The 27864-nt window shown below is 47.3% G+C and overlaps 1 protein-coding gene across 8 annotated transcripts in view; it reads left to right on the plus strand.

Moving 5' to 3' along the window:
* The window catches only part of LOC119464000 (transcription factor E2F4-like), a 179192-nt gene that overhangs the window by 105508 nt on the left and 45820 nt on the right, over positions 1–27864 (plus strand). For 7 of the 8 annotated variants that reach the window (XM_049668519.1, XM_049668522.1, XM_049668524.1 and 4 more), the window contains 3 exons: positions 697–780; positions 1033–1116; positions 3276–3311. In XM_049668519.1, the coding sequence (XP_049524476.1) occupies positions 697–780; positions 1033–1116; positions 3276–3311 (204 nt within the window). The remainder of the gene's footprint in view (positions 1–696; positions 781–1032; positions 1117–3275; positions 3312–27864) is intronic. The other variant, XM_049668536.1, reaches the window with a different exon arrangement.

The following is a 27864-nucleotide window of genomic DNA, read 5'->3' on the forward strand; positions in this document are numbered from 1 at the left end:
GCAAAAATATGCAATTCTGATTACAGGATGTGCAGAAGCAGTTACGACAGCTACAGAAAAAAGTGACTCACAGAAGGACTTGGCATCTGAAGAGCTGAATGACTTGAACGGTACGTTTCCCATCCTTTGCCATCTTAACTTTTTCATTTGCTGACACACCTGATTGTTCAATATGACAGCTGTAAGTTTTTTCTGTTTGTGCTAGGGAGTTGAAATTTAGAACATGTTCTGATGACAAGAACATAAGCCATCCCAGAACTGTTTATCAAAATTGGTGGAGCAGTTCAAAATCTGCACTCTGGCACTGCTTTAGTAGTCGACAGTGTTTGCTTGGTGCAAAAATATGTAATTCTGATTACAGGATGTGCAGAAGCAGTTACGACAGCTACAGAAAAAAGTGACTCACAGAAGGACTTGGCATCTGAAGAGCTGAATGACTTGAACGGTACGTTTCCCATCCTTTGCCATCTTAACTTTTTCATTTGCTGACACACCTGATTGTTCAATATGACAGCTGTAAGTTTTTTCTGTTTGTGCTAGGGAGTTGAAATTTAGAACATGTTCTGATGACAAGAACATAAGCCATCCCAGAACTGTTTATCAAAATTGGTGGAGCAGTTCAAAATCTGCACTCTGGCACTGCTTTAGTAGTCGACAGTGTTTGCTTGGTGCAAAAATATGTAATTCTGATTACAGGATGTGCAGAAGCAGTTACGACAGCTACAGAAAAAAGTGACTCACAGAAGGACTTGGCATCTGAAGAGCTGATTGACTTGAACGGTACGTTTCCCATCCCTTTGCCATCTTAACTTTTTCATTTGCTGACACACCTGATTGCTCAATATGACAGCTGTAAGTTTTTTCTGTTCGTGCTAGGGAGTTGAAATTTAGAACATATTCTGTTGACAAGAACATAAGCCTTCCCAGAACTGTTTATCAAAATTGGTGGAGCAGTTCAAAATCTGCACTCTGGCACTGCTTTAGTAGTCGACAGTGTTTGCTTGGTATAAAAATATGTAATTCTGATTACAGGATCTGCAGAAGCAGTTACGACAGCTACAGAAAAAAATGACGCACAGAAGGACTTGGCATCTCAAGAGCTGATTAACTTGGACGGTACGTTTCCCATCCTTTGCCATCTTAACTTTTTCATTTGCTGACACACCTGATTGCTCAATATGACAGCTGTAAGTTTTTTCTGTTTGCGCTAGGGAGTTGAAATTTAGAACATATTCTGATGACAAGAACATAAGCCATCCCAGAACTGTTTATGAAAATTGGTGGAGCAGTTCAAAAGTTTACTCGGCCTGGCATTCCCCCTTGAGGCATCTTGTATGTTTTGTATTGTAAAACTCTGGAATTGAAAACCACAGATATTCATATTAATGCGAGAATCACGCGTTCTTGCAAAACAGATTGCCAAGATGACAGGCAAAATAAAATTGGCTGACCTACCTCAGCCAGTTACATCATGCAGTAAGGGAAATGTAGATAGAAACTTGGTGCCATCACATTATGTATTGGTATAAGTAGTTTAATAACAAAGAAACAAAATTATTAATTGTGCTTGTGCCACAGTACAGCAAAACTACCGCTGTAACTTTTTGTGTGCCGCATATGCGTATTTGTCTCAAGGTCTTCCTTCCCTTGTGATGCGCAGTGCAGTAGCATGCTATAAAACCTCTCATGCCTGAAATTATTTGAAATTCCCATCACAGCACAGCTCAGGCAGACAAATATGATGTAGTTGCATGCATTCAATAGCAGAGGTTCCGTTTTTATACGAAGCAAAACCAAAAAAAAACATGGAAGTGCTGTTGACCAGTGTTCTCACAGTGCTGCGACCTGCGCCAATTGCGCCATTTTGATACAAACGCTAATTCCTGCGCCAAACACAGAAAATTGACCGAAATTGCGCCACGCTACACAAAGAACAACTTCGGCATGGGTGCTCCGGCAGTGGCTGTGAACAGCCAGCGGATTCGTTCCCCGAAAAAGAGACTGACGCGTGCACGGCCAGTCCCGCCTGTTGTCGCTGCTGTCGGAACGCCCAGATGGCTGTATTTAGAGGTATAGAATACGGTTGAGTAGGCCGAACGGCGCGGCGCTTCTTAGCTGAGGCGCAAAACAACGAAAGATAGGCTGAGGTCGCTGCAAGTGAAATAGAGGTTAGGGAGGCGCGCGCGTAGTGGTTTCAGCGGCTGGGTGTCTGTCCCCAGAGCCGGTATAATGTAAAACATTTCCAATCTGTTGTTATGCCCATATGGGTGAGGCCTGAGCCATTTTTACCTATCGTGAAGGGCTAATGGCAGATTTGGAATAAAAATCGCAATTTCGCGCGAAAGGCGAAGCATCGACTGCGATAGCTATACGAAGTATAGATAGCAGTTTTATTGGCCGTATAAACTTGCAAACATTTGCTTACTAACTAAATTAACAAGCACGATGTCACGCACGCACATGCAAACATCAACAGATCTCACTCGATGACCGCGGAAACTCGCTCTCAAAACACTGGAGTGAGGAAGCGCAGCAGTTGCATCTCGCTTCAACGCGAACTAAGCAGGCGAAAACACAGCACACACGAAGCTATCAGCACTCTTACTCTGTCCCCATCGCAGATCGCTTTCACGATATGGCCCACGTGGCCGCGCCGGAGTAGAACACCCCTTCCTCCCCGCTCTCCTCCCTTGCGTGCGCGAGATTGAGCCACCTTTGTCAGCTCACCCTTGCATGCTTTCACTCGCACATATAGCATACGGCGCGCGACGACTGGGACTTTAATACGGCAGAAATGCGCCTGGAGTGTCCATATAATTGCTATTGCATTTAAAACAGATGGGAATAGTTTTACGTTATACCAGCCCAGGGTTGATTGCAGGTCTCTGGGTTTGTGGTGACATATGGTGACCCAGAAGTTATGTTACCACGTTGGTTGGATCGCATAATTTGATAACGGAATGTGTAGTTAGATTGTAGTGCCACTGATGTTTTCGGATTTGCAGGAAAGCATGCGCAGTACCGCGGCTGCTCACTCCACTCTTCCATATTCTAGTATGCTATACCTACAAAGCATGCTTCTACTACACGCTTCATGTTGGTTTATTCTGTGTTTCATCGTGGTTTCGAAGTGCGCTGCCATATTCCATTATTCCATCAAAATTCAGACTGACTTGCTCCAAACTGCTTCAAAGTGAAATTTTATCTGCTCCAAATTGCATTTACTTTTGGTAAATATCTCACCTGTGATGGTTTTTCTCATTTTTATTTTCCAGATTTGGACCTTCCTGATGATGATGTGTTGAATTATAGTAAGCTGATCCCATTTATGCAACTGAACTGTTGCAAATTATTTCAAGTTATCGTTGAAGTAGATGTGTTGTTTGTTTTTTGGCAATCTGCATGCTTAGTACTGTGAGCGCTGTTGTGATCGGTCATTTAAACTTGAAAACAGTCACTCGCGGAGATAATGTTCAACGAGCTGACGACCCCGTCAGCCATCCTCAACCATGACGAATCATGGCCGGCAGTGGCGCTCCGTCGGGAGGGAACATTCCTTCATGTCACTCGTCATCCGCGCGCACTGCCGCGCCGGAGACAGGGTAAATGTGCTTCCCTCCTCCCCTGTTCGGGCCCAGTGAGGTGCCTGTACTTGGCGCAAAGCTCTCTTCGGAGAGAAAGTGCTACCAACCTCTGGATTGGCGGGACATGGTGACATCCGCGCCGGATTAGGGGAAGGCGACTGGACAAAGAGAACGAAGGGGATAAAAGAGGGGACGGACGCTTGGTGAAGGTCGTCGACAGCTTGAACTTAAAACGGCGACCTCTTCTGTTCCGTATTTCTTGAGACTCTTGTAAATAATGTCTATAAACTTGTGTGTAAATGTCGTCGGGCCCAGCCCCACATTCCCTCACTGCTCCGGCGGAATGGATACCACAAATCTTCGGACCCCCAGTCGCAATAATGCTAAAATGCCCGTATTCTCAGAAGGCTAGGCCCCCCCTGAGAATGCCTCCCTCCCCTCCCCCCTCCTCTGGACCTGCGAGTGTACGTGAGAGTGGCGGATCCACACGGATCAGCACAATCAACTGCAACGTCGTCGCCGCTCTGTGTTGTGCGCCACTTGCTTCTCGACAACGGCGGACTTCGTCTGCTGCACAATACGCTCTCTATTCATCTGTTCAACAGTGTCACAAGTTTCGCGATATTAACGAACAAAGTGAAAAGTGGAAGCACGAGGCTATCTCATTAGAACAGAAAGCAGCTATTATAAAAGCTTCTATAAAGGACCAAGAAGTCTTGTGAAGACTTCGACATTGTGATTGGCACGTTGTCCACTATTCTGGTCAGCCATTAAGTATCCACAAATGCTGCACCCCATGGCGTAAAGGGAAGTCGGAAGGAGCTACGAACTCTTGCGTTCGCAGCAGTCAAGGATGCCGCTTACAGATAGCTTTTAAATGCCAGAGTGGCAAATGTGGTCCGGTGAAATCCCGATATCGAACTGCCCGGCAAAGTCATGTATTTGAATAGAGAAATACTCCCGCAAATTCGAACTCTCAAGATCCACACAACAGTTATTTCGAACAAAATCTCTCACTACCATAAACTGCTGTTTGAAAAAACCTGAGCCAAAGGTGAAGGTTTCATGTGTCGCTAGCTGTGATACACAGGAATGAGCATTCTAGTAATGGATACACTCGAACCTCGTTGTAACAAAGTTGAAGGGGAAGCTGAAATTACTTCGTTATACCGACCAATACCATTGACTGCAGTATTCAGTCGAGTCCTGCTACTACAAAATTCACAGGGCAGCTAAAAAGTTCGTTGTGGCGGAGCATCGTTAACGCAAAATTAGTATGTATATACGTAAACCAAACGGCAAAGCCGTGAATGAAACTGAAACCATCTGGGAAATCTCCGCGATGGCGTGGAGGCAAAGGTTTGAGACGTACGGAAGGCGGTCAATAAAGTGTCAACTTCGCCAGAGCATGTATTATTTCGCGCCGCTGTTACAGCATTTTCGTCTATTGCCACTGACGCCTAACCCAACACGTGCGCCCGGCCGATTGTGAAACACTCATTTTACGGGACATGCACCACCACCATTAAATGGTTTGAATTATTACAATTTCACTGCATATTTACGACAAAATCGGCAAGCTTGGCAAGCTTACGCTTACTGGAAGTTTTATTTCTAGAAGTCTGTCAGCCTGTATTACTTACGATTGGTGGCAAGCAAAGGCTTTACACGAGTCTCACAGTCCGTTAAAAGAGCCGTCATCGTCGTGTGCTCCGATAACTTTTCTGATGAGATCAAAAGCATCCATTACTTTCTAAGCAGTCGCCAGAGTCGGTGTGTCTTGGGGATCATCATCTTCGCCAGACGACGAGATGTCACATTTCTGCGCGGTCTCAATGATCTGTGAATCGGTAAATTCCTCATAGACTTCCATACGGTGTCGACATTAACGAAGTCGTCGAGCTGCACATTAGCAGGCACAAATCCTTTGTCCTCGAGGGTCGGCCACCATGAAGCATTTAAAAGCTCATCTTCGACTTTGGTTGAAGCTGGTCGCCGCTTGGGTATTTCCAAACCCAGAGTACCTGAAGCAGTTTGAAATGATGTCGTGCTCATCGTGCTCCACACGCCAGCCATCATTTGCAGCGTCATATATACCGTATTTACACGATTGTAAGTCGACTCGAATGTAGGTCGACCCCCCCAAAATTGCATGTCTCAAAAAAAAAAAGGGAAGGGGGGGGGGGAGGGCGAGAAACCACGCGAGTGCATTTCACTCAAGGGAAATTTATTGATGGGGTTGCTAAGACTACTCATCGTCACTAGAGTTGACCTCACTGGTACTGCTGCCATCATAGCTGCTGCAGTCCCACAGCACGTCGTCATCAAGTGCGAGTCCACACTTCGCGAGCGACCGCACCACGACATCGCGCGGTACAGCCGCCCACGCAGAGAGGACCCACCCGCACACAGTAGCCAGGGAGGCCAAATTTTCTCGCGCTGAAGCCGCCACTGCCGCACCACATGTTCACTGACTCCAGACTTGCGTCCCGCTGCGCAGTTGTTAGCTTCCTCGGCATGGAGGATAGCAGCCCGTTCGAACACTACTGAGAACGAGCGCCGAAAGTTCTTGGCACTCATGACAGGCACGACGATTCAGCACAACAGAAGAAGTGACAGATGCGCGCGGCCGTCTAAAACAATCGTATCTCAAAGAAAAGCTCTTCCGCCAACTAATACCCCAAACGACGGCTCGTCTGCCAACTACCAATACCCCCCTAACGGTGGCTCTTCCGCCAGCTACCAATACCCCCCAAACGGCGGCTCTTCCATGATCGATGCTCCCACAAGAGCCGTGCGCGCAATCAAAATGTATGCAATACGGTAAATTAATACGCTACGCTTCTACCGTAACCATAAAAACGTAGGTGCAAAGTTGTAACCACGCCATAGCACCCCTGATTTCTCGTTTCTCTTGCCGTTACTAGCGGTACACGGTTCGGTTTCGATTCTAAGTCGACCCGCCAACTTTGGATTGCCAAATTTGAAAAAATGGGTCGGCCTACAATCGTGTAAATACGGTAGGTTGATCATTGCATTCTACCGGTGCTAACATATGGGGCAGAAACTTGGTGGTTAACAAACAAGCTCGAGAACAAGTTAAGGACCGCACAAAGAAAGAGCGATGGAACGAAAAATCTTAGGACTAACGTTAAGAGACAGGAGGAGAGCGGTGTGGATCAGAGAACGGGGATAGCCGATTTTCTAGTTGACATTAAGCGGAAGAAATGGAGCTGGGCAGGCCATGTAATGCGTAGGATGGATAACCGGTGGACCATTAGGGTTACAGAATGGATACCAAGAGAAGGGAAGCGCAGTCGAGGTCGGCAGAAAACCAGGTGGGATGATGAAATTAGGAAATTTGCAGGCGCAAGTTGGAATACGCTAGCACAAGACAGGGGTAATTGGAGATCGCAGGGAGAGGCCTTCGTCCTGCAGTGGACATAAAATATAGGCTGATGATGATGATATAGGTCGATCCTCATCTCTCGGCCAGTTTCAATGTTGAGCAGAATGCACTGAATTAATCTGCTGTGGTACGCACATTTCAGGATCACACCTTGGTCCAACGGCTGGATCAGTGATGTGCAGTTTGGAGGGAAGTACTTCACCTCTGTGTTTGTTAGAATAACGTCGGCGATACGATGGGCTGAGCAGTTGTCCAATAGTGAACACACTTTGCGGCACGGTCGAAGGCGACAACCCATTCGGTGAAAATTGCGCATTTTTTCCATGCTTTTGTGTTGGCCACATACTTAACTGGAAGACGTCGATTGCCTTTAGAACATCGAGGCTTGGCACTCTTGCCAATTACCAGAGGCGGGCGCTTATTGGAGCCTTCCATGTAAGCCCACAGCAGCACGGTAACTCTCTTCTTGCTATGTTTGCCTCCGTGGCAACGCTGTCCTTTTAAATAAAGCGTCATTGAAGGCAGCATCTCGTAAGACAAAGCAATCTCGTCAGCATTATAAATATCCGACGGGCCATACTGTTCCAGGATGCTTCCGGCATTATCGGACATCCACGCCGATGCAGCTTCTCCATCCGCGGCCGCCGACTCGCCAGACAGCACCTTGTCTACAATGCCGCGTCGGGCTTTGAAGCGGCTTAGCCACCCCGTGCTGGCTTTGAAATCGTTAAGGCCAAGCAAGCCAGCGTAATTAAAGCCTTCTGCTGCCCAATCGCTTCGCTCAGGGGAATATTTTTTGCTTGCGCTTGCATGTCTACAAACCAAGTGTAGACGGCCTTGTCAAGCTCCTCATGTTTGGGCAGCGTCACTTTCTTGTGCTGTGCAGACCGAAGCAAGTGTGCCTTCTGGATGAAGTCTTTGTTCTTCAGGACCGTCGACAGCAAGCTCGGTGTGATGCCGAAATCGTGGGTGATGTTCGCCTTTTTTTTTTCCGATTTCTGCTTCCGCGATCATCTGTGCCTTTTCCTCGAGAGAAATTTACGGTTCCTTGGCGTAACTATTTCGACCGGACACACACCAAGGAGAAAATGGCAGTGCTTGTGGTGATCTCGTGCAGTCTCATGGAATAAAGAACTAATTTTAGAGAAGGGGAAACTGTACCATCCACAGCGGTACGAAAATAAGAAGCGGCAGCACATGGAACTTACGTAGGCATAAGACAGATGGCGCTGCTCAAACAGGAAGCGGAAATGTAGTTTTAATTTTTTTAGAGCCAAAGTCAATATGGCCGCTTTTTACCAGTAGCGTACGCTGGTATGCGCCACGCTCGCCCGGCTGGCGTTGCGGCACGCCTCATCGCCTTGGCTGCCGTGTAGTTTTTGCTTTCTAATTGCCAGGAGACCAAAGAGCCTCCTACTGACGCCCATAAAAACAAGCCACAAGTGAGTGAACGGAACGTGCGACTTTATTGGCAGAAGACAAGCAGTACACCTTCTCGTACAAGAACAGAAATAAAAATTGCATGTCGAGATACGCTGTAATCATTAACGCGAGCTCGTAAACGGCTCACCTTTGTCGTCGCACATGGCGGTCTGGTAACGAGCGACAACCAGCAGTGCAATCAGATTGGGCAGTGTCCCACCTGTTTGCACTGACAGTCGCCGTTGAAGATGAGCAACTTGCATTGCGAAGCAATCGGGTGACGCAGGCATCTGCTGCCGCAGCCAACACAGTGACATGGACTACCCGGCAATTTAGCGTTACCTTCGTTCCAACCTGCACGTTTCTTTTTTGTTATTTCGGGGGCCGCGAATGTGTAGCTTACACTGCCCCTCTATCTTTCAATATGGACATAATCGGTTTCGTGGGCATCACCTTCGGCAGCCACTTTTGCGGGCCTTTCAACTTCACACACGTCGGACCATGTAAGCACGTATGCTGGTCTAGGATTTGGGAAGTTACCATAAAAAACACACGAGACGAAGAAAGAGGCAATATGAAGCGGTACTGACAACCGTTTATTTAATGAAACAAACGTAGAACTTATACAGATCAGACACACGTGTGCACCCGAAAAGCAACGAGAAATCCAATAAAAACACAGAGCGACCTTCAACAGGGGTGCGATACAAATGCTAATATAAACGCTTATAGACTGCTGAGGCACCTAACACGTGTGTACCACGTGGAAAGAAACAAAAGTTCCTTCTGGGTAACAGCAGCTGACTGCAAACTAACGCAATTACCATTCTTAAAGCGTCGCATGGCTACTGCCTCTTCAATCTCTCTTTCCAGCTGGCCATTTTTTTCTGCCGATAATCTGCTGTTACCCAGAAAGAACCTTTGTTTCTTTCCACGTTATACACACGTGTTAGGTGCCTCAGTAGTCTATCAGCGCGAATCTTAGCATTTGAATCACACCTCTGTTGAAGGTCGGTCTGTGTTATTATTGGTTTTCTCGTTGCTTTTCGGGTGCACACGTGTGTCTGATCTATATAAGCTCGGCGTTCGTTTCATAAAATAAACAGTTTTCAGTACCGCTTCGTGGTGTCTTTTTTGTCTTGTGTCACCGTGTTATTTGCGGTAACTTCCCAAATCATGAATCACCAACTGGCCTCACCCACACTTTTCTAAATGCTGGTCAAGCCAAATCGCGGCTGAGGAAGGCCAATTTGCCAATGGCTGCAGCAGGAAAGGACGGAACGGGGAGCACCAATCACGGTGCATGTAAATTGGGAGTCTGTCATTGTGCGGACTGCAGGAGTGAATGCTTACCGGAGACTGCTTCCCAATGCAGCTGACCAGGCCGCCACAACGGAGAAACGTAACACGGCAACCATAACCAAGTCAGATAACAGTAAAATGAGACTCTGCAATCAATGACCGCATAATGTCCAGACAATACATTATACATTGGCTAACATACATATGGCAACAGTGAGCATTCACGTACATGGGTCGCTTACGGCACACTCAGCCTTCCGACTACCATTTCCTCCGTCTCACATGGTGGTCTGGTATCGAGCGACAACAAGCAGCGCAGACAGATTGGGCGGCGTGTCCCACCTATTTGCACCGACAGGTATCTGCTGCCACAGTCAGCACAGTAACATGGGCTACCCAGCATTTTAGCGTTAACTCCTTTCAAGCCTGCACATAGCTTTTCTTTCGAGGACCGCTAATGTATGGCTCACACTTGGTGCCCCAATTTGTCTCAATTAGGACAAGTCGGTTTCGTGGGCATCACCTTCGGCAGCCACTTTTGCGGGCCATTCCACCCAGGTGGCTATCAACTTCATACACCTCAGACCATGTAAGCACGTATGCTGGTCTATGTTCATGCCGAATTGTGGCTGATGAAGGCCACAAGCAAAATTTGCACATGGCTGCAGCAGGAAAGGACGGGACTGGGAGCACCAACACGGTGCGTGTAAATTGGAAGTCTATGTTGCTTTGCAGACTGCAGGAGCAGGTGCTTACCTCGAGAGTGCTTCGCAATGCAACTTACCAGGCCCCCACATCCGAGAAACGTAACACGGCGACCACGACCAAGTGGGACAGCAGCGAAACCAGACTCTGTAGTCAATCACTTCAGTGTAGCTTGTGCTACACTGAAGGTTATCGAGCAAGAAGAGCAATGCTGAATGAGACTAGGAATTTAATATGGCAATGAGAAAGCTTGCATTAAGAAAGAAGCCACTCTGCTCTGCAAGCAATGAAGGCCAAAAACATTAAAGTCAAATGCTAAATAGCACACAGTGCAACGGTTAATGCAAGACGCATGCTGATGCCGCATCGGCTATTTCAGGAGAGGAATTGCACATGGCAACATACACTAGAAAATGCTGCTACAGATATGATATGCAGACAGTGAATGGTATTAAGTATGGTCAAAGAATCACTTGACCTTCATGTTTAGATGAGGAAGAAGAATTACCTCGAACAAGAATGGGAAATGAAAAAGGTTGCATTTATAGAAAAAAATGTATACTTGGCACAAATGGAATTTGACATGACCAGGAAGCTGATTAAGGAAGGGCAAACTGACGGAACTCTTTTGGCCAGTGTCTTCCATGCTTGTTCAATGCAACATGAATTTCTAGAAAGTCTTTGTTGAGATACCTGGATGACTCGACCAATATCCGTGCTGGTGGAATGATGGCTGAGGCTCTTTTCAGTCTTGACACAGTCCTCCGTAAACTTGATATCTCATCCAAATACTTCTGCGTCCACTTCTTTGTTTGCGGTGTAAAAGCCTTGCAAATTCGGCTCCAGTCCCTTCCTGTCAGAGTAGATGGGGGCTCCTTTGATGAGGACTAAGATGTGCTTGGTGCATATTCTGTTGGGGCAAAAGAGTAACCATTGAGATACAGCACAGATTAGCCAAACTCATGTAGTGTTATCTTTTATGTTTGAACCGATTGTGCTGAAACGTAAATATGAGCAAACATTCATATCATCTGCTACAAACAAATGACACGTATCTCAAGACTAGTGAGCCAATACAGTATATATCAACCATATTTATTTTTGAACCTGGCGTTGTTTACCTTGCAGTAGCAGCCAAACCCAGGTGAAAATATTGCAACTGGTGACAACTGGGACCAGTTAAAGTGGCTTATGGCAGAATTCCCAGTGGGGACCAGTTGCCAGTTGGTCCCAGTTGGGACCAGTTGCCAGTGGGTCCCAGTTGGGACCAGTTGCTAGTGGGTCCCAGTTGGGACCAGTTGCCTGTTGGCCCCAGTAGGGACTGGTCGGTCTGCTAGTGGTCTGCAGCTGGATTCAGTAAAAATGTGACCCGATGGGGCCATTTTTTTGGCTCCAGTGCAAGAAAGACAAGCTTGGATCATCATCAAATGTTTATTTGATGCAGTCTACAAAGTGTCATTCGATGTAGCCACCTGCAATCTTGAGAGCTTTTCGTTGACTTCAACCAAAGGACGTCCTTTTGAGGAAGTGGTTAAAAAAACCTGGGCACAAAAATACACATATAGAAGCAGTTAAAAACAGGGGTGCTAGTTCAACCACTAAACGTTTAACCTGGCAATATTTGCTTCCACATTAGAATAATGTGGCTCCGCAATTACCAAACCAATTTTAGGACAGTGTGATATATGCTAGCTCAAAATGTCTATCATAATAAAAAATTACGCCACATGACATGACAGGACAATTATAAAGCACACAAAATCAACATGATATGTGTGTTCCATCGTAACAGTAGGCAGATATAAGGAACTCTAGACAGAAATCTTGCACAGCGTTGTCGGAAACAGGCATGTCATTGCTGCGATGCACACAGCAATCGGCCCGACGCCACTGTACAGAAGTACTTACGTCCACCATCAGGATAAAAAAAAGAAGAAGAAAACACTTCATATTGTACTATAGAATCATAAATAAGAAGTATAATTACCTCGAAATTGTAAATCGGCGCCGGGGAAAACGCTGCACATCGATGCATGCTGATAGATCCACAAAGCCGCGAAGGACAGGGGTAAAAGAGTTGCCTTGCGTTGTTTTGAAGTTACAACAGCAGCCACAGATAAAAACTATCCAAATGTACTACCGCACGAATGAGATTGCGCAGGCGCTAACACCACGGGTTCCTTAAAAACACATCGTTCAGTCACAAACACGCACGCACGCCTCGCTACGGTGGCTAGCCTCGCCTTGACATGGCGGCCGCCATTGCACACGTGCTGTGCGCAACTACGGCTGACTACGGTCGCAGTTTTATGTCTTTCCTGCCCGCCGTGTTCCCTTCTCTGCGCTACTGCTCTTTGATGTTAATAAATATTACGGCCTTTTATATGCGGTATCAAGTTAGCAATTTAGATTAAATGTTTAACATTTACTTTATGCGCACTTCAACAGAAAATACGACACTGATGAAACTTCAGCCGCAAACAAATATGGTTGCTGCTATTGCACCGTCGTTCGTAAGCTGACCGGGCACCGCAATCTGCCTTGCAGATTACGACTGGTTGTTCAGTTTTTTCCTTTTTTTTTGTGGGGAAGTATTCGCTGTACTGTAAACATTAGCTACCCAACTCAACGACTCATCGCGACGAGGTTCAGTGAAGCAAAATTGGCAAGACCATGTAGGCGCACGTCGCTTTTGTGTATGTCGCTGAGATGGCCATTTCTAGCTTAGTGCCCTGAAACAAAATGCAAACGTACGAACGCAATCTGCTGCACAATTGTACAGCAGAATTTTTAATTATTCAGTGATTAATTAGAAACACGTGCCTCTCCATGCAAGCAAGCGGTCCGCTAGTCTAATTTTTTTATCAATTAACTTTCACCAGCAAACAAGAGCTGCGGAATCCAGCAATACATGTTGTATCAGACCAGCAACAATCAGCATAAGGCCAATAGAACCCATTAGGCTAATGGAGAAACTAGTAGACATGCAACACTGATTGTGTAAGACTAATAAGTACAATACACAGGGCCATTGGTCTTACAGGTAAATCAGTACGACTAATAGAAATTTCTGTCAATTGGTCTAATACAAAACTTATACAATTTAACTAATACAAAACTGTATTAGACTAATTATTACAAACTTCTATTAGAATTTTTGCTAGGGTTGCTCAAACTGCCAAACATAATTACGCAGTATAAGTATATAGACTAGCTGCTGCTGTCTTAGCAAACACTGCATGTTACTTGCTTTCAGTTAAACTTCTGTCACCATTTCATTAGGATCCAAACTGGAACCAGTTGCTACCAGTACAACTGGTCAATGTTCCAGTTGGAATCCAACTGGAACCAGTTGATTCCAGTACAACTGGTCAAAGTTCCAGTTGGATCCCAACTGGGTCCAGTCACTCCCAGTATAACTGGAAATTGTTCCAGTTGGATCCCAACTGGAACCAGTTGCTACCCAGTTGCTTCCCAACTGGGACCAATTGGTGTGTAACTGGGACCAGTTGGTTTCCAGCTGGAACCAGTTCATCCCAGCTGATCCCAGTTGGATCCCAGTTGGAAATTTTCACCTGGGAAGTCCACACATTGGCCCTGTTGTAGCAGGAAGTAACCTTTCTTTAGTGTGTGGAGTGTGTTGCTTTACACTGGTGCCATCCTCTTTACTGCATGTCTGGAACAGAAATTTTCACTGCATCAGAAATTGAAAGAGCACAATTTTGCAATGTGAAATGCAAGAAGGTGTGACATCTATATTGTAATGGGTTTAGACTGCAGAAGACATGCAAATGTACACTGTTCTAGGGTGCTTAAGCAACGTTAATTAAATGAATATTGCTACCTGCCTAACTACAATGCGTGTCAACAGCCTAAGTATTATTAGGATCACAAATGAGAGCATTTGTGTGCTCATTTATACACTAGAAATTATTACACTGCTGGTTCCACAAGCAAATGCGTGACAGACATGAAGTTATTAGAACTGCTGCATTCTTTTTCTACACGAACGTGATGCACCGCTTCATTAATGCAAAAATAAATGCCCCAAGGTAAATCAAACTGAACAGCAAGAACACTTGGAGCCAACAAGTACGAAATATGGGTGAATGATCATGCGTGTAACTATTTAATACATTAAATTCAGTACTTTCACTTCAATTTACCAAGGGGCTATCCGGTTTTGTGGACGAAAGTTGCCAACGGACTCGGAAAATATATATATATATATATATATATATTGATAAGGCTACTCAGTCGCCTACGGCCATGGCTACAAGGAGATGAACAATGTGACGTGCGTTCCGATATCGCTCTTTTTTTTTCGTGATTGTGTTTGCATAACGACGGCCTCGCAACGGCCATCGTTATGCAATAAATATTTATTTCGGAAACAGCAACGGAGGGTCCTGACTGCCCATATGTAATGCAGGATCTAGTTCGTTAACTTGTCTCCGCCTGTAAGTTGAGACGCATATATTCAAGAAGCAGCGATGTTAAACGGTATTAGAGTGACCTAGAATATGGGAGAGTGTCCAAAGCGCCGCGCGAATGCATGGGAGGAGCGAGGACCTTTTTGTGTGAACTCCCGCGCCGCGGCGCTGCTGTACCGGACCCGTGGACCCGTGTTTATTCTTATTTGGTTGATAGAAGTGTTAGGGTACCCGAGCTATCTATATATATTGTTTTTCATGCTTTTTTAGTTTCTTGGCTAGTTTGGTAGGACGTTAGTAGGTAGCGAATAGTTCAATTTGTTTAAATTTTTTTTTTTTGGAAGCGGGTTGTGGCGCACGTGTTGCATGGTGAAAGCAGTGTAAAGCGGCAGTTTTAAACCGCGTTAGGGAAGCTAGCGGAGGTAGCCGGATAGCGAGTTTGCCGTACGGCTTACCGTGGGGCCTTGATCAGGTATTTTATTGGGCTTTCTCGTTAGGTAAACGGGTGGACAATGGCGCGGCAGGCTAGGAAGGACAGGGGTGATGACGAGCTGGTGCAGTGCGAGGAGTGCAAACGTTGGTGTTATTTGGACGAGACGCACTTCGCCAGTTTAGCCGACGCTGAGGAGGCTAGCTTCGCGTGCAGGTCGTGTGAAGGATTTAAGGGAGCTGTGCGGCGGATGGAAGGGAAATGGGCAGCCAGTGTGGAAGAGCTCAAAGGGGAGCTGAAGGTGGAGCGAGAGCGGCGAATTGAGCTCGAAACTCGGATCGGCGAGTTGCTTAACAGGGAGGGGGCCGAGGCCGTCCTGGTAAAGCGAATAGCTGGCGAGCTACAAGAAGAACGGGAAAAGCGGACCGTGCTGGAAGAGCGGGTGGAGGCGCTAATGGTACAGGTGGCGCGTAATCCCGGGTCAGCTCAGGCGGGCGGCGGGGACAGCGCGGAGACTCAGGCAGAGGCATGCCATGAGAGCAGGGAGGGACGCCTAGGGGCCGTTGAACAGCAGGCGAGAGCCGGCGGCAACACGGCGGTTCCACAACTCTACAGCGAGGTAGTGCGGCAGGCTTCGGGTGGGAAGGGACGAACGGCAGGGAGCACATCGTCACGTGTCAGTGGCGCAGGGCGGGTGGAGAACCAGCTAGCGCGAACTGGAGGACGACAATCGCAGGCGGGAGGCAAACGTGTAGAGCGAAGGGTCCTAGTGGTGGGGGACTCCAACGTAGCTAGGGTTAAGGAGGGCGTCCTTACAACAGTGAAGGCAGACGGGCGGGTGAGGGTGGAGGCCCAGTCAGGGAAGTGCATGGTTGACGCAATGGCAGAAGCTCAGAAGGTGGTATCGGACAACCTCGAGCATGAACATCTGGTCGTTATCCATGCTGGTCTCAACGATGTGCTGAAGGGAAGGAGCCAGAACCTAAACGGACAGTTAGAGGTTGGGTTGCGTAAACTCAGAGAAACCTCTGCGAAAGTGCATGTGACCATATGCACAATCCCACATGTCCGGGGCCAGGCTAGCGCGATGGAATGGAGGGTGCGTGAGGCTAACCGGGTCATTAGGGGTCTGAGCAGACCACTTGGGTACGGTGTAATGGAGGTAAACCGGGAAGTGTACGAGTCTGGCTCCCAGCCTTTTGCACAGGATGGCATTCACTACAGTGGTGCCACGGGCGGGAGCGTAGGTAGTAGGATAGGGCGCCAAGCTACGGCTTTTTTGGGGGGACCCAGAGCCCTAAGACCACCAGTGTAGACGAAGACGGACCCAGAGAGGCTCCAAGATTCAAGAAACGTAGAATCGGTAGAAGAAATAGACGTAAGCACCAGGGGCAAGGTCATTCTGACATAGGTTACATTAACATGCAAGGTGGCAGGAATAGGCTGAAGTGGGAGGAGATAGACGAGCAACTAAGGCAAGAAAAGCTGATGGTATACGGGTTTGTGGAGACACATCTTAGGGACATGGAGCAACCTCCCTGTAACCCTGACTATGCATGGGAATATTGCAATAGAACAGAGGGCAGCAGAAAAGGGGGTGGAATTGGTGCATTTATTCATAAAAGTATGAACTGGCAAAGGGTCAAACAGGAATGCAAGGAGCATTTATGGCTAAAAGGGAAAGTTGCAGGAGAGCAGACACTCCTTGGCTTTGTATACCTGTGGACAGGAGCAAATGCCAAAGAGGAAAACAAAAAAATGCTGGAATGCATATCAAGTGACATTAATGAGCTAGGAGAAGGGTGCGAGATTATTATACTAGGAGATATGAACGCACACATAGAAGACATGGACGGGTACACAGACTCAACAGGCAACATGATGCTGGATATGTGTGAAATGCATGACTTAGTTGTATGCAACAGTACTGAGAAGTGTGAAGGGCACATAACATGGGAGGTAGGGAGCCTGCAGTCGACGATAGATTATGCACTAATGTCACATAGGATGCACGATAGGCTAAATGTAATGAGCATAGATGAATATGGCTCCAGAAGTCTAGGTAGTGATCACAAACGTATTAAGGTGAGTTTTAGAAGGGAAATGAAAGTAGGTAGGAGGCAAGATGAACAACCAGGTGGGATATTTTACTCGGAAAAGCAGCTTGAAATAGCAACCCAGCAAATTGAGGAAGTAATTTCAGAGGATACAAAAACAGAATGGACATATGCAAATTTAACAGGACTATTTGAGCTAGAGCTTACTAAGGTACGAGTCAGGACAAAAGGGAACAGAAGACGTAAACCCAAGAGCTGGTGGGATGAGGAGGTTAAGAAGGCCATAGAGAAACGCCAGGAAGCATCCAGGGAACACAGATATTCAAAGCAGAGGGGTGAACCAGAAGCTGATGTAGGCAGAAAATGGAACAACTTCTTAAGCTGTAGAAGGGAAGCATCCAATTTGATCAATGAGAAGATCAGAAGAAAGGGGAGCCAATGGTTGTCAGAAGTAAACAAAAAGGATAGAAAAGCAGCGAAGAAATTTTGGAAACATCTCAACTCCTTGAGTAATAAGACTAGCCTAGAGCAGAGGTTTATAGTTATTAGCTCAAGGTGTTCGACTAGAGGGAGATGAGGCAATGGAACATATAAGAACAATGATGACAGAAAAATTTAAAGAACGAAACATAGCATGTGCTCAATCAGGTGAGGATGGACTAGTCAGTGCAGTGGCTCCACTGGCACAAAGCGAGTGGGAAAGGGCAGAGAAGAGGGTTCCTAGTAGCACGTCGACAGGTCCTGATGGCATCCCAATTATGTTGATAAAGACATTGGGCCCAAAATCTAAGAAAGCATTAAGAGAGGCAGTGAGCAAAATGATAATGGACGGTAAAGCCCCTGACGGGTGGAGACTGAGCAGGATGAGCATGATATATAAGGGAAAGGGGGACAAAGCCGACATAAACAACTACCGTCCCATAACAGTGACGTCAGTGGTTTACAGGGTGGTGATGCAGATTATAAAGGACAGACTGCAGGCATGGGTGGAGAGCGAGGAGGTGCTGGGGGAACTACAAAATGGGTTCCGAAACAAAGAAGGTTAGAAGATAATCTGTTCTCATTGACACAGTGTATTGAAATAGCAGAAAAGGAACACAGGCCCCTATGGCTTGCCTTTCTGGATATCAAGGGAGCCTATGACAGTGTAATCCAAAAGGATTTGTGGGACATACTGGGCACTCTAGAGGTGGAAGATGGAGTAAGAAATCTTTTAAAAGATATCTATAAAAGTAACAGGGTGCTTATAAAATGGGAAAACAAGGTATCTGGGCCTATAGAGATACAGCAGGGGCTTAGGCAGGGGTGCCCTCTGTCACCTCTGTTGTTCATGCTGTATTTACAAGGATTAGAGAAAAAATTAGAGAGGAGCGGACTTGGCTTCAACCTTTCCTATTCCAAGCAGGGAGAATGGATTAAACAGTCATTACCAGGACTGATGTATGCAGATGACATTGTACTTATGGCTGACAGCAAGGAAGACTTGCAGAGATTAATGGACATCTGTGGTAAAGAGGGAGATAGCTTAGGTTTGAAGTTTAGTAAAGAAAAATCGGCAGTCATGACTTTTAATGATAATCAGGGCAGCGAGCATAGGATACAGGAGGTTACGCTGGAGGTGGTGGATAAGTACAAATATCTTGGAGTGTGGATAAACAATGGGGCTGAGTACCTAACGGAACATGAAAAATATGTGACGGCTAAAGGTAGCAGAAATGCAGCTGTGATGAAAAATAGGGCACTGTGGAATTACAATAGGTACGAAGTGGTGAGAGGGATTTGGAAAGGGGTGATGGTCCCTAGTTTGACTTTCGGCAATGCGGTCCTGTGCATGAGATCAGAGGTTCGAGCAAGGTTGGAAGTTAAGCAGCGAGGGGTAGGTAGACTGGCTCTGGGAGCACACGGAAATACACCAAATCAGGGGGTACAGGGTGACATGGGATGGACGTCATTCGAGGGCAGGGAAGCCAGCAGCAAGATAGAATTTGAGGAGCGATTGAGAGAGATGGCAGAAAAGCGGTGGGCAAGGAGAGTTTTCAGTTATTTGTACATGAGGAATGTTGATACAAAATGGAGGAAGCTGACCAGAAAACTGTCAATCAAATATTTGGACTGCAGGAGGGGTGCAAACCAGGAAACAGCGGTTAAGAAAAAGGTTAAGGAAACAGAGAGGGGTCTGTGGAAAACAGGGATGCAGACGAAATCAGCACTGGGCACATACCGAACTTTCAAGCAAGAAATTGCCAAAGAAAATATCTACGATAATTCTAGGGGAAGCTCTTTGTTGTTTGAAGCCAGGACGGGAGTATTGCGGACTAAGATGTACCGAGTCAAGTACCAAGGTATAGACACGTTGTGCTGTGCGTGTGGAGAAGAAGAGGAAACGGCTGAACACCTCATACTTTTCTGTAAGGGGCTTAACCCTACAGTGCAAGGCAACGGGGCTGATTTTTTCAAAGCATTGGGGTTTAGGGACAGTGAAGGCAAAATAGACTTTAAGCGGGTAGAAATAACCAAACAGAGGTTATCTGATTGGTGGATAAAATTAAGGCAGGGGTGAAATTTCACCCACCACAAAGCACAAATTATCTTAATAGTCATGGCTAGGTGGCGTATGTCACCGCCCGATTTAAAGGGTTCAGCCTCATCCATCCATCCATCCATCCATCGTGGGCTTTCTCCGCTGCGGAAGCCGCGCCAAGGCGGCGGGCGTCTGCTACGAGCCTGATATATTGGTTGATATTAGCCAACATCGCGATAATTTGGGATATATTAAGTACCACGTCACCGCAATGTAATACCGCAGTGACTCACCGCACAGACAACGCGTTTGCCGGCTGTGAATACGGGTATTTTGTCTATTTCCTTCTAGCTCGCTTGATCCGCGCTTACGCGGCCGTTTGAGTAACGCACTCCGCGCGCTTACTTCATTTAGTTATGCGTGAAATGAGCAACGTGAACGTACTGCAGAAGAAAATAGGCTGTAGACCGCGATAATAACCAAGAGAATGTAGCAGATATGGTTTGCTCATGCTAACGCTTTTACACCCTATCGTTTCCTTTCTTTTATTTCATGCATTCGATTTACTTTACAAGACTGCATCCCGCGTTCTGTTGTTTCTTTATTAAGGCGAAATCCTTAACTGGGCTCTTGGGAAGCGGAATGTGTCTGTTTGCCGATGCCGCGGTACCAAAAATAAATACAAACCGCGTAACTCTCGCGGTTCGTTCACTTGGTATATACCAAAGTATAGTGTGGAAAGGCACAAATGTGTGACTAAGATGACTGATGGGTCATGGCATTAGTAACTTGACATACTTGCACTCAAGTCACGATTAACGATAACAATATATGACGTGTGGTCATATGACGACGGCCAGAAATCCCTCTGATATGCTGTGGTTGTGACGATAAAAACGTGTTAAATGCCAATCTCGATCGCAACGTGTCGAACTTACCCATATATCAAGAACTGAGAGCACAGGCAAAGGGTAATAATAGTAATGATAATTTCTGGGGTTTTACACCCAAAAATCACAATATGGCTATGAGAGACGCCGCAGTGGAGGGCTCCGTTAATTTCGGACACCTGGGGTTCTTGAACGTGCTCCTAAATCTATGTACACGGATGTTTTGTGCATTTCGCCTCCATCGAAATGTAAGCCGCCGTGGCCGGGAATCGAACCCGCGTCCTCGAGCTTAGCAGTACAACCTACCAAAGCCACTAAGCTATAGCACGGCGTGTATAGGTAAAGGGTACGCGAGTAATATACGCGGCAAAAAACAAGACAAACCAAAATAAATGAAACGCTAACAGTGCAACATTGTATACGTATGCCTCATTCCATAATTACGAGCAAGCGTCAGAAAACGAACATGAGGGATTACGTATGTGAAACTCGTCTGTCACCTTGTGTTGCAAGAGCGCAAACACTAAGCGAATTTTAACATGAAAGTAACTTTAGGAATATTTATTGCGTATGCTCGCTGGTTCGTACACAGCAAATATACTTACTGATCAATAACTACGTACTTATATATAAATACGTAATGAAAGAGGCAACAAATCACCAGAACATAAACTTTTCATTTTTTGCTGTTATTGAAGGTAACTATATTAGGGATATGTAGAATCATTAGCAATATTTGTAGTGCATCAAAGGCAATGATTTTCAAGATGATTTTCCACTCAATATAACGCAAGCACAAACATCGTCACGCGCCACGAATGCTTGTTAGTTCTCGTAAAAAATCGCACGTTACGCAATAACTATGACATTACGAGAAGTTAGATGTTGGTAATTTCAGAGAGGATTCACGGATTATTAAAACAAGGCCATTGCAGTAATAACTTTTACATAACAAATTAGTAAATGGCTAGGCCAGCAGTAGCTATCTATTCATTTCAATGTAGAAAAAAAATGTTTTTGTTTAGCTATATTGGCTGGATCGAATGGCTTTTCTTTCGAATGTCTGAATTTGAAAAAAAAGCTTTGCTCACGGTGAACCTTAAGGTACATCATGCGCGAAGTTTGTATTGAAGAGATAGTGTACAGCAAGAATTGTTTGTGTACATTTAAGCGAAATAAGCCAACAATATTGCGGCGTTAGGGCCGTCTTTGGTCTTTCTCTTGCTTCCCTTACACCTTCTCGTGCACTCTGCTCTGTTCACAATAAAATATTGTCTTGGCAAAAAGAATATTCGAATATTTACATAAGCATATAGCTGTAAACCACTACTGACCGTGAGCGAAGCGGTCACTGCACGCACGTAAGTATTTCACTTGACTGCGCGAGTAATTTACTTTTTTCGTTACTCCTATTCTTGCAAGGATGATGCTATTGCCCGCGTACCCATTTTTTTTTTTACGTTCTTTCCTTGCGCGGGCTCAATTAGCGCGTTTCTGCGCACGCACAGTTACCGTAATACCGTTCCCTAACTCTAGCACCGGAGCTAGGCCGCGCTGATGAGTTTGATACGTTAGTTTTTGCATTATCTTGCTGCCCAAGCACAAAGAAACGCTCAAAAATGGGTAAGCTCGATGCAGCACCACATTGTTGAAGTTAAATAGAGTTTAAGTGCTTTGCGTGGAAAATGAACGCAAAAAACTACAGCGCGTAGCAAACGACCCTCGCTTCCCGCGCGCTTCGCGAGCGCGAAAAGCCCACGGGTCCGGAGCAGCAGCGGCGCGGCGCGGCAGTTCACAGAAAAAGGCCCTCGCCGGAGCCGGCGCTTTGGACACTCCCATATTCTAGGTCACTCTAACGGTATTGCCGGTATTGCCGTCCTCAGTCGCAGCAGAATCCGTCCCCCGTTTCGATGCAACACACTGAATGCCACAAGTCGCACTTATATCGATATACCCGAAAAATAACACAGAATATGCGCAGGACGAGCGCGCGAGCGAACAAATACCAGCAAAAACGAGCAAAAGGAACGGCTACCGGAAGTTTCCTAAGCGCGCCGGATGCTGGCGCACAGCGTTGCCAAAGCGCGGTGGGCGCTGGATGAAACCGTCTTAAAACGAGCAATCGCAGGGAATTGTGGGGCGCGCCGTCTGCTAGCAGCTTCCGGTTCGACGGACGACGCGGCGGTATTAGAGTGTACTAGATTATCTAGTACACTAGCGGCATCGGCGGCATGCCCCGCGCACGTGTTTTCTACGCAGTTTCAGTCGTGCGAAGCTTTCCGTCCGCTTTGTCGACCAGCAATGTCGTACCAATCATTCAGCTGATTTCTAGGTTTCAGTTCCCTCTGGGCGCGACGGTGACGAGCCAAGGAAGGCAAGGGCCGGTATTTTGTAGCGATGGCTTTAATGTCATAATGCCTTTTCGCGCTTATCGCGCTTTGTCAGTGGTCAGAGCGACGGTCCGCTCGCGTTATCAACGTTGATATTGTGAGCGGACCGTCGCTCTGACCACTGACAAAGCGCGAAAAGGCATTATTACTTTAAAGGCATCGCTACAAAATAGCGGCTAAGGATACGCTTTTATTCATAAAGGAACTCTGGTTTTCGTTTCGGCGGCCTTTTTTGTTTCTGCCAGGTTTAGCTCTACGACATTTGCCGTTGCTTGGACGCACCGTCACTGACTGCTCTTTCTGCGGGTCAGTCAGACAGATGAAAAAGTTATCGTTATCCGATAATTTATCAAGCGTATAGAAGCATTACTTAGAAAATCGGGTGCGGCGATGGCTACAGCGGTGCATGCTGTTCTGTGATCGTAGCTAGAAACCGATATCGTCGTTATAACGGCGCAGCTAGCGCTGAAAATGATAACTTTGCGCGCTGTCAACGCCATTTCTCGGTCGAAACTCTAGGTTCATTTGAAGTGGTACGTAGTTAGACGTATCGCCGTCATATTACGAGTATTATGTATGTATCTCGCTGTGTCCCGCTTAAATTCGCGCCGTAAAACCTCATTTCATAATACCTCTATATGTTGTGCCATAGTACGTGCCAACCCTATCATCGAGGCGACAGGAACTCCGATTTATCCGCTTCGAATGGATTCGTCGCGGGTAATTGCAAGCAGCACCGTCCATCATCGCCACCCGTCCCTCTGGGTCCTGTCGACGAGGAGTCGCCGCCAAGGGGATTTAAGGAAGAACCCGCCCATTGTTAAGCCAGAGAGTCGCCACTGGCCGCCCCGTCGGTATGGTGCGCTCTTACTGCTTTGAACAGCTAATGGCAGCTATTACCTGCTATATCTGTACATATTGCATAAAGCTTTCGTCTCCTCTTCGTCTGCTTCAAGACTCAGTCTCTCGTACCCGACCCCGGGTCACAATAGTGGATGACAGCTGTGGGATTGGCGAACCAGTATCTCAACAGCGGATGGCAAGCTGCGAGATACGAGGCCCGAAGACGACTGCTACACCGCTCGACGGCAGCTACCAGACCGACCGGCGTCAACCATTTTGGCTGGGTGAGTGCCCGATGTTTGCTTTTCAAGTCGCCAGACCTCTCTTCTCTAGCACAGGCAGATGTTAGTAGAGTCTTTTGTTTTGGTAGGCTATGGATTACGAATTTACCTTCCTTGAACAGTCGATTCTAGTTTGAGGTAAGGGTAAATTTTGTGGGCAAGCTACACGAGGAACGAGATCGCGATCGAGGAATTCCAAGTTCAGGACCTCATTCAAATTTGCGAGGAGTTGGGCATTTCCGCCGGCTCCGAAAAAGCAAGCAAAGCGATTCTCGACGTGATGCGAGCAGAGGACGTGACGACCGAGGAAGCCGACGAGGCATGGTAAATGATTGTGGAGCGAAAGCTGGAGGCAAAAGAACGCGAGAGACGTGAGAGGCGCGAGCTCGAAGGAAAGGAGCACGAAAGTCCCGAGGAAAAGGCAAGGCTAGAGCGCCGTCGAGAAGTTCAAACATGGGCATGGCGCACAGCGCGATACCATCTTCATAATTTCAAGGCAGGCGATAGTATTGTTACTTTTCTTGCGGACTCAGAAGAGGTTTGCGAGAGAGGTGTCAACCGGGACCTCTGGTCCGAGTGGCTGATCCTGTTGCTTCCTCGTAGACTCTCGTGCGTTCTGTAACGCCTGCTTGATGAAGAGAATCGAGACTACGATGAGGCAAAGATGGCTCTATTGAGTCATTTTGATGCTTTGAGGCAGGCCGACTGCGAAGGCCGAGGTAGCGACAAGGCGAAGCCTGTCGAAGAGAGACCGCAGGGTGAGCCGGCTAGCTCAGATGGCGTCGGATGCAGTCATGTTCTGTCAGAGGTGCAGACATCTAGCGACGACCACGAGCCTAGCTTGGTTTTGCCGCCCGGAGCTATGTCGTTGCGACGAGAAGGCAGGGCACCTGCGAGTATGAGTGCCTAGACCGCGAGCTTTGCGAGCCGCGCCGAGGGAAAACGACGAAGGCGCAAGCCGAGAAAGTCGGACTCGGGCGGCGGTACGAGCCGTGTGAAGCGCGCCAACAGCCTAGCCGTTAGGAAAAAGCGGAGTAGGGTGAACCCGAAGCTTAGGCGGCTGTTGAAATCTAGAATATGCGTGACGCGCGTCTGTAAAGAAAGGATTTCTCGGAAATTCAGACGCCGCAAATGCCGCCGGTTCTCAGCGATGTCAAGGCATTGTAAGCAGAATATAGCGAAGCGTCGGGTATGGTATGCTCGATAGTCTGCTGCAATGGCCGCTCCCGTTTTGGGGGAAAGAAAGGCGACTGCCTAGCGGACAAAGGGGCAGCGTGCACGCGGGTCCGTGAATGCGTCGCTCTCGCAGTAATTAGAGGCCGCGAGTGGAAAGTCGCAGGTGCTTCGGTCATATCAGCTTGGTTGTGGTGTCGCGAGTGGACAACGAGTAGACCCGAAAATGGGCGACCCGCTCGAGCGCGTCTAAAGATGTGTGTGTTTACAAGTGATTGACGACATGATACTGTGAAAGCCGATTTTATTATTTGTCTTTTTAGTAATCATTTTGTTTTGTGTGTTTCGTTGCGTTAAAGTTCAGTCGCGTGTTGAGCATATGAAAGGTTGGATGTGCAGAGAAGAGCGCATCTTTTATGCTCTGGTCCCTTTTGTTCGCGAGACACGGACACTTCTTAGTTTGTTGCTCATTTTTTGTACTGATTACCTGATTGCTGGACGCTTGAGTAGAAAAAGCGTCAGTGTTTTCATTTGTTTGTTATTTTTACGTATATCTAGGTTAGGAAAAGCCTAAATGCTAATTTCAATTATGACTAGTTTTTGTATTGTACGCGTTGGTTGTGTTAGAGCACTGCACGGGCTCGGGCTTACCCGAAAGCCCGGGCCCGGCCCGTGGGCCGGGCCGGGTAGAGCAGTTCTTTCACGGGCTCGGGCCGGGCTCGGGCACAGCGTGTGCTTTTTGACCCGCGCACGGGCCGGGCTCGGGCTTTCTGGTGGTGCGCATGTAACGTGCAGCGAGTTATTCTCGGGCGTCTCAACTCTGAAAAACGTGTATTTTTCGGTCTCGGGCCGGGCTCGGGCCGGGCTCGGGCCGGGCCTGGCGGGTAACGTAGATTATTTCCGGGCCCGGGCCGGGCCCGGGTCTCGCCATAAAGTTTTGATCGGGCTCGGGCGGGCCGCCCAATGTAAAAACGGGCACGGGCCGCAAAAATCGGCCCGTGCAGTGCTCTAGGTTGTGTCAGTGTAGAATTTTGATTCACCTTTGTTTTTATGTCGTTCGCGTGAGTTTATTTTTTGTTAGAACCGCTTCTGTGCTTTAAAAAATGTGGTACTCGTTTCGCCGAGTGCATTTAGACAGCACTAAGCGGTGGACCCTTTCGGTTGGCATTTACAGTCGTCAGATGTCATTCCGCGCTTTTGTGAAGTGGCGCCCAAGCGCAAAGATTAGCGGCGCTCAGCCTTTGCGTCATGGCTTTCGGGGGCAAAATTCTCCTCTTCGGCATCCTTGATCTTTGCCAACCCGCCCACATTACAGTTGAAAATCGCTTGCGAAGCAATTCTGATCTGGTTAACCCTCACGCATTGACAACTAAAGAAAAATAAAAGGTCCGTATCTCGAATTTCTCTCTCAGATACGTGTCTCGTGTTGTTCGGGATTTTTTTTGTTGTTTTGTTTTGTTTAGCGTAGGCAGATCTGGGAAAATGCTTTGTTCGATTATTTTGGTCTGGCGGTTTGGAGAGGATTCGGAGGGTGCTTGCTTTGGCCGGAGTGGTTTGGCGTTGTTGATTCTTGGTCGTTCCAGTGGACACTGTCAGGGCCGAGCAGAAGGAAAGACCACCGGGGGGAAAAGCGCCAAATCCTGTCGCCTCCAAACCATCGACGGCGTCGCTCAACCGGCGCATCCAATCTTCCGAGCTGCGGCGGGGATCACGCTATCATCGAGGCGGCAGAAACTCCGATTTATCCGCGTCGGATGGATTTGTCGCGGGTAATTGCAAGCAGCACCGGCCATCATCGCCACCCTCTGGGTCCTGTCGACGAGTCGCCAAGGGGACGCGACGACACAGTACGACGCGGGTGCGTGAGCAATCGCCCCGTCTGGGTCCTGTCGACGAGTCGCCAAGGGGACGCGGCGACACAATACGACGCGGGTGACGTCTCAAACCGCCCCGTCTGGGTCCTGTCGACGAGGAGTCGCCGCCAAGGGGATTTAAGGAAGAACCGACCCATTGTTAAGCCAAAGAGTCGCCACCGGCCGCCCCGTCGGTCTGGTGCGCTCTTACTGCTTTGACCAGCTAATGGCAGCTATTACCAGCTATTACCTGCTATATCTGTACATATTTGTACATATTGTATAAAGCTTTCGTCTCCTCTTCGTCTGCTTCAAGACTCAGTCTCTCGTCCCCGACCCCGAGTCACAATAATGTGCATGCGAGTACTGAAATAGTTCTGGTTGCCTGAGTCATGTTAGAGAAAGAAATATCTTGGGGAATCATTCCGTGTCGGCCCTTACACAGCTAATCACCGCCTGATAAGTGGCGCTGTACATTCATTTTCTTTTTGTTCACGGATGGTCTCTGCCTTGTTACAGTTTTGGAAGTGGCAGCCATTCCTCTGATGCTTGTGCACAGCTGACTCAGCAA

This window comes from Dermacentor silvarum, chromosome 1 (assembly GCF_013339745.2).
Source record: "Dermacentor silvarum isolate Dsil-2018 chromosome 1, BIME_Dsil_1.4, whole genome shotgun sequence".
NCBI classification, from domain to species: domain Eukaryota; kingdom Metazoa; phylum Arthropoda; class Arachnida; order Ixodida; family Ixodidae; genus Dermacentor; species Dermacentor silvarum.